The 7,462-nt window shown below is 47.4% G+C and overlaps 1 protein-coding gene across 1 annotated transcript; it reads left to right on the plus strand.

Moving 5' to 3' along the window:
- The first annotated feature begins 412 nt into the window (after window positions 1-412).
- Window positions 413-2,558, plus strand: LOC140529639 (epsin-1-like). Its single transcript, XM_072648435.1, is given in 4 exon segments — window positions 413-988; window positions 990-1,119; window positions 1,122-1,300; window positions 1,303-2,558. Coding segments are annotated over 4 exon segments (1,731 nt in total). The 5' UTR covers window positions 413-427; the 3' UTR covers window positions 2,164-2,558.
- The last annotated feature ends 4,904 nt before the right edge of the window (window positions 2,559-7,462 follow it).

A 7,462-nucleotide genomic window follows, 5' to 3' on the forward strand; every position in this document is an offset into this window, starting at 1 on the left:
TTTTTGATCATTGCTTTCAAGCAGTCCCATAATTTTTAAATTGTCTCTCCTGGATCTATTTTCCAGGTCAGTTGTTTTTCCAATGAGATATTTCACATTCTTTTCCATTTTTTCATTCTTTTGGTTTTGTTTTGTGATTTCTTGATTTCTCATAAAGTCATTAGCCTCCATCTGTTCCATTCTAATTTTGAAAGAACTATTTTCTTCAGTGAGCTTTTGAATCTCCTTTTCCATTTGGCTAATTCTGCTTTTGAAAGCATTTTTCGGACTTCTGCTTCCGGCCATCCTCTTCCTGGCCGCTTCCCCTGCGCTCGGCAGCTGTCCCCCGCCCCCTCCCGGGAGCCGGAGCCCGAGTATTCCCAGGATGCGGTGACCAGCTCCCCCTTCCCTGGCCCCCTCCCGCGGCCCCAGGGGCAGCCCCGCAGCCATGTCGACTTCGTTGCTGCGCCCGCAGATGAAGAACATCGTCCACAACTATTCGGAGGTGGAGATCAAGGTGCGGGAGGCCACCAGCAATGACCCCTGGGGGCCCTCGAGCTCGCTCTTGTCCGAGATCGCTGACCTCACCTACAACATGGTCGCCTTCTCTGAGATCATGAGCATGATCTGGAAGCGGCTCAACGACCACGGCAAGAACTGGAGGCACGTGTACAAGGCTATGACCCTCATGGAGTACCTCATCAAGACTGGCTCAGAGCGCGTGTCCCAGCAGTGCAAGGAGAACATGTACGCGGTGCAGACCCTGAAGGACTTCCAGTACGTGGACAGGGACGGCAAGGACCAGGGCATCAACGTGCGGGAGAAGGCCAAGCAGCTGGTGGCCCTGCTGCGGGACGAGGACCGCCTGCGGGAGGAGCGAGCCCACGTGCTCAAGACCAAGGAGAAGCTGGCCCAGACGGCCACGGCATCTTCAGCAGCTGTGGGGTCTGGGGCGCCCCCAGAGGCAGAGCAGGCCTGGCCCCAGAGTAGTGGGGAGGAGGAGCTACAGTTTGCAGCTGGCCCTGGCCATGAGCAAGGAAGAGGCTGACCAGCCCCCACCCTGTGGCCCTGAGGATGACGTCCAGCTCCAGCTGGACCTTAGTTTGAGCCGGGAGGAGCATGACAAGGAGGAGCGGATTCGTCGGGCGATGACCTGAGACTGCAGATGGCCATTGAGGAAAGCAAGAGAGAGACTGGGGGCAAGGAGGAGTCGTCTCTCATGGATCTGGCTGATGTCTTCACAGCCCCAGCCCCCCCACCCTCCTCTGATCCCTGGGGTGGTCCTGTCCTTGCAGCTGGCCCACCTTCTGACCCCTGGGGGGGCCCCCAGGACCCCCTGTCCCACCCTCAGCTGACCCCTGGGGGGGTCCGGCTCCCACCCCTGCCTCTGGGGACCCCTGGAGACCTACCCCATCCCCAGGCCCTGCAGCTGATCCCTGGGGGGGGTCCCCTGCTCCCCCTGCTGGAGAGGAGGGGACCCCAGACCCCTGGGGGGGAGCTGATGGCCCAAGTGGGGCCCCAGTCAGTGGCCCATCCACCACTGCTGACCCATGGGCACCAGCACCAGCCTTCTCAGACCCGTGGGGAGGCTCCCCAGCCAAGCCCAGCACTAATGGCACCCCAGCGACTGGAGGCTTCGATGCAGAGCCGGATGAATTCTCTGACTTTGATCGCCTTCAGACAGCACTGCCTGCCTCAGGCAGCAGCACCGGGGAACTGGAGCTTCTGGCGGGAGAGGTCCTTGCACGGAGCCCCGGGGCATTTGACCTCAGTGGGGTTGGGGGCTCCCTGGCAGAGGCTGTGGGTAGCCCCCCACCCACAGTGCCACCAGCCCCCACACCCCCGACACAGAAGACACCAGAGTCCTTCCTGGGACCCAATGCTGCCCTCGTGGACCTTGACTCTTTGGTGACTTGGCCAGGGCCTGCCCCCCCAGGACCCAAGGCCTCCAACCCCTTCCTGCCAACTGGAGCACCTGGCACAACCACCGGTCCGTCCCTCACCAATCCTTTCCAACCTCCACCTCCAGCCACGCTCACTCTGAACCAGCTACGTCTCAGCCCTGTGCCCCCTGGTCCTGGGGCCCCACCGGCCTTCATCTCACCCCTGGGTGGGGGGCCTGGCCTGCCTCCCATGATGCCCCCAGGACCCCCACCCCCTAACACTAACCCCTTCCTCCTATAACCGGGTGGGGGGAAAGGGGATGCCCACCTCCTCTCACCGTCCAGGAGATCAGTATTGTGAGTGCATGTGAAAGGGGGGGACCTTTCCTCCCCCTCCCCCCAGCCTCAGCCTGAACCTGACCCATTCATACTACACCCTCTACCCAGCCTCCTCCTAAAACTGGAAATAGGGGGGAGGCTTGGCAGACAGGGGGACCCCTTAATCAGGAGGCATTAGATGGGGCTGGGGCAAGTGGGCACCCCCTCCCTGATTCTCCCCAGCCTTGAATTCCTCCCCTCCAATCAGTGTTGGAGCCCAGATCTCCCCCTCCCCCCACAGTGACTATCCCTGGTGATCACTCTTCTGACCTCTGTAATAAATGACATTTCTGACAGGCAAAAAAAAAAAAAAAGAAAGCATTTTTCTCCTCATTGGCTTTTTGAACCTCTTTTGCCAATTGAGTTAGCCTGTTTTTCAAGGTGTTATTTTCTTCAGCATTTTTTGGGGTCTCCTTTAGCAGGGAGTTGATCTGCTGTTCATGCTTTGACTTCATGTCTCTCATTTCTCTTCCCAGCTTTTCTTCCACCTCTCTAACTTGATTTTCAAAATTCTTTTTGAGCTCTTCCATGGCCTGAGCCCATTGGGTGGGCTGGGACACAGAAGCCTTGACTTCTGTGTCTTTGCCTGATGGTAAGCATTGTTCTTCCTCATCAGAAAGGAAGGGAGGAAATGCCTGTTCACCAAGAAAGTAACCTTCTATAGTCTTATTTCTTTTCCCTTTTCTGGGCATTTTCCCAGCCAGTGACTTGACCTCTGAATATTCTACTCACACCCACCTCATCTCCTGATCCTCCCAGCCAGCGCTTGGGGTCTGAGATTCAAATGCTGCTGCCCAGTCTCAGGGCTTTTGGCGGGGGCAGGGCTGCTATTCAGTGTGAGATTAAGTTCAGGTGCTCAGGTCAGGGCAGGGCCGCCTCTCAGGCTCAGTTCCCTCAGGGGGTTTATGCACAGACCTTCAACAATGGATCCAGGCTCCTGCCTGCTTGGGGAGCCCTGGTCTGCCACTGCCTCAGCTTCTGCCTCCCGAGGGGGCCTGAGTTATGGGGGCACCCCACTCCCCTCTTGACCCGCCAAAGAGACTCTCTCACCGACCCGTGTCACCTGTGGGTGGAGGGACCTGCACGGCTGCTGGAGATCCCGTCCCTGAAGCCTGCTCAGATCTGTTCCTCTCAGTGCCGCGGCCGCGGCAGGGCTGGGCTGGGCTCCGCGTCCGCAGCGCGACGGACCTTTTGCGAGAGGTTTGCAGGTCCCTCTGGAACAGAAATCTCCTTCACTCCACTGTTCTGTGGCCTCACTGCTCCAGAATTCGCCGTGAGTTACTTTATACAGATGTTCTATGGGTTGTGGGTTCGGAGCTATGTGTATGTGCGTCTTTCTACTCCGCCATCTTGGCTCCACCCTGTGCGCAATATTTTAACAAAGATCAACTGTGAAGAACTTAGTTACTCTGATCAATGCAGTAATCCAAGACAATTCGGAAGGATTTAGGATGACAAATTCTGTTCACCTCCAGAAAGCTAATGAGGGTGCTGAGTGCAGATTTGATAAAGTGCAAATCAAAGTATAATTTTTTTTCTTTTTTAATTTTTCTTTCTTTTTTGGAACATAACTAGTATGGAAATATGCTCTGCATGATTTCACACTGCTTGCCTTCTCAATGTGTGGGGGAGGGATGGAAAGAAGGGAAAAAAATTCAGAACTCCAAAATTTTTTAAAGGAATGTTAAAAATAAGTAGCAAATTTGCTTTTTTTAAAGGAAAAGAAATATGTGTGGGATATCCTTGATATCTGAACAGCTTAAATGAATATATGCCTTACTGTTTGATGCATGACAGGATATTGATCTCATCACCTGAAGGTTACCCTCCAGAAAACCATATTTTTATGGCCACAGTACCTAATGCAAACTGTCTATTAGTGAATAGAAGGGTTGTGATCAGAAAAGAGTATCCACTCAGACAAAATCAAAGATATTTTTCAGGTATTAAATTATGCTGTTAATACTCAGGGGTCATTGAAAAAAGCCAACTTGGGAAAGATAGCTGATTCAGAATTTTTTGTTATGAAATATGCATGGTAGATACCTTATTTAACAAAAACCTTTAAAGTTGTAACTTGTTCTATTAAATGAAATTCTCTTTTAAAAAATGGCAAATAATAGACATGATAGGATCATTATTCTCTATAATCTCATGGTTGTATATTACAAAGATGTCATCTACTGTAGAGACTTATTTATAAAAGACTATTCCTTGGTTTGTGTATAGACCAAATTCATAAAGATTTTTGTAGAAGTAAGAAAGTGGACATATAGGCTGAGTTGCTAATCTCTTCTTATTTAGTAAAAACTTCATTTATTATCATTTCAATTTTTCTGGAATACTTTCTTCTTCAGGATACCTCAAAAACTCTATCCTTGACTATTTTTAAAATGTGCCATCTCCAGCATGGATTTCTTCCAAATGTAGACCAGAGGTGTCAAACGTAACCTCCAGGTCACCTTGAGCTAGACTGAAATGCAACTGGGAAATATTTAACAAGATAAAAATATAATAAAACATAGATAAGATTAATTTGTGGTTTTCTAAGTAAGTATGTGGCCCATAGAGATTCTTATATAAGGTTTAGTGATCCCCATTTCTATTTGAGTTTGACACCACAGATGTATACCATGTATAGCTATAGCAGTGAGATATGAAATACAACACACAAATGAATGTCCAAAAAGAAAAGGGCAAAAAAGTGTAAATGGGATTAATTTCAGATGCAAAGCACTAAGGCGGGGAGGGGGGCAAGGAAGACTATGCATAAGGTAAGATTTGAACTCAGTCCTAAAGGAAGCAGGGGAAAGCAAGAAACAGAGGTGAGGAGGGAGAGCATTCCAGTTACAAGGGATAGCCAGTGAAAAGATATGGAGTTGGGAGATAATGTGTCAAGTGCTCTCTAGATGAATCAGAATACTTGGAGGTGAGTAAAATGTAAGAAGATTGGAAAGATAAGAGCTTTAAAAGTCAAACTGGGGGTTTCATATTTGATCCTGGCAGTAATAGGGAGCCACTGGAGGGGTGTGTGTGTGTGTGTGTGTGTGCATGACATGATCAGACCTGCACTTTAGAAAACTCACTTTGACAGCTAAGTAGAGAATGGATTGAATTGGAGACTCAAGTCAAAGAGACAAACCACAGGTAGGTATGTGTGTCTGTATACATAGATATGTTTATATATGCATATGTATGTATACATATGCATGTATGTGTGTAGTCCAAGTGTGAAGTGATGAGGGACAACACAATGGTGTTGATTAGATTATGAGCTTTGAGTGAAGAGGAAGGTGTGTGTGTGTGTGTGTGTACATGTGTGCACACATGCATAAGCACATACCCAGTGTGAAAGAAAAAATAACAAGACTTGGCCACAGACTGTGGAGTGAATGTGAAGACGGAGTCAAAGATGACTCTGAAGGCTGAGGTTGGTTTCCTTCCGTGATTGTCCTTAATGTCTCTCATTGAACTGATTAACTATTCTAAAGATTTGGAACAGTACCATTTTTGCTTCTTGGGGTTTCTTTTCTTTTACTGACAATCTCCTAATACACATTTATTGCATTGGAGAGTTTGTTTTGCTTACGTTTCCTCCATGAAATTCTTTCCTATTCAGTGACTTTCCTTGGGGATTTCTGTTTTTTAGGTGATTGTTCTCTTACTTGGATGCTTGTGTTGCTGTTTCTGAGGTGAGATGGAGGAGCTGAAAACAAAAGCACGGCTCACACCACCATTGTGCTGTCTTCCTGGTCCTTCCAATTTTATCTATGATATTTTTGGAACAATCTGTAGGCTCGTTTTCTCCTCAGTTGCTTTTTGCTGTTTGGTAAAGTGATGCTGCTTGTGATTCTTTGTCATCCTTCCTCATAATGATTTCCAAATAAGCTTGTATTTATCTGTGTTGCCCTTGACTTCCACACCACTCTGCTTGGCAAGGTGATTGAATATTTCTTGGCTTAGACGGCTTTTGGTCTGTTTTGGTTTCTTTCTTGTGGCAATTTTTGTATAAGACTTTTCTAGAAAAAGGGACAGATTTTACACGTTGCCTTTTAATTTTGTTTATTTCCCATTTTTGGAAGTCAGCATTTTCAGGGATCAAGCTGGAATTGCAATAGCCACATGCATTACCTTCTCATCTTTATCTCTTCTAATTTGCTATTTATTTGACCTATATTCTAACCAATCAGTGATTTAACCGAACACGGACAATGGATTCTGAAATGAGTTCTACATCTCTAACCAGTCCTTCCCTCACCACCCAGTAACCTGACCTACCCCTAGTTGGGGACCAGAGCCTTATCCCACCTCATCCCTGAAGAAAGAGAGAAATGAATTCAATACTTGAACTTAGAGCATAGCAGTCTTTGCTCATAAGGCAGGGTAGATGATCTACATTTTAGCCTCCTATAACCAGTGAGTTTCCAGATAATAAATCTATCAGAACCTGGTTACTCATCCTAGCCCAGGAGCAGACTTCAACCCATGGGGAAAAAACAAAATCAGTGTCAGAAGCAGAGAAAGAGAAAGTGTGATAATCTAGTGTGCTATACCTAGTAAATTCTGTTCACCTCTCCAAATTCCTGTGACTCAGAGCTGAAAGTTTCCTATAAGAAAAATCTCTTCAATTACCACTGTCTACTCCCTCTTTCCAGTATCCCTCAGCTCTACCCTTCTTGCATCTCTAGCCACTTTTGCCTCTCTTACTATTATTTTCCCTGCAATCACCCTCCTATTGTTAATAAACAACCTTCCATGCCAGTGTGGCCTAGAGATGACTGTGGAGAGCAAGTTAGATGAAGGCCAATTTTTACCCACTTCCCAGGGAAAATAGGAGGAATTGACCACTTTTGACTCAGCCTATAAAACTTCTTTGAGGTCTCTACTTCTCTTTCTTTATCTCACCTCAGAGTGGAAGAAAATCCAAAGGCCTCAGGTTAAAAGAGACCTCAGACTTGGAGATAATGAGATTAGCTCATTAAAGTTTTAGTCTAGAGCAAAGGTCCCAGTTCCACATCGCTTCCTTTCTCTAAGATTAAAAAGAAAATTCATAAAATGCTCAGTCCCCAGGCAATCTATTGATTGTCAAGGTGATCTCCCAGCTAGTTGAATTTTTTGTAATCAATTACCCATGGATTTTCCCCACCCTTCCTTATCACTCTCTCTAGAAAAAAACAACCAGGATACAATTAAAATAATCTTATCTTCATCTGGTAAACTAT

This window comes from Notamacropus eugenii, chromosome 2 (genome assembly GCF_028372415.1).
Source record: "Notamacropus eugenii isolate mMacEug1 chromosome 2, mMacEug1.pri_v2, whole genome shotgun sequence".
NCBI lineage: Eukaryota > Metazoa > Chordata > Mammalia > Diprotodontia > Macropodidae > Notamacropus > Notamacropus eugenii.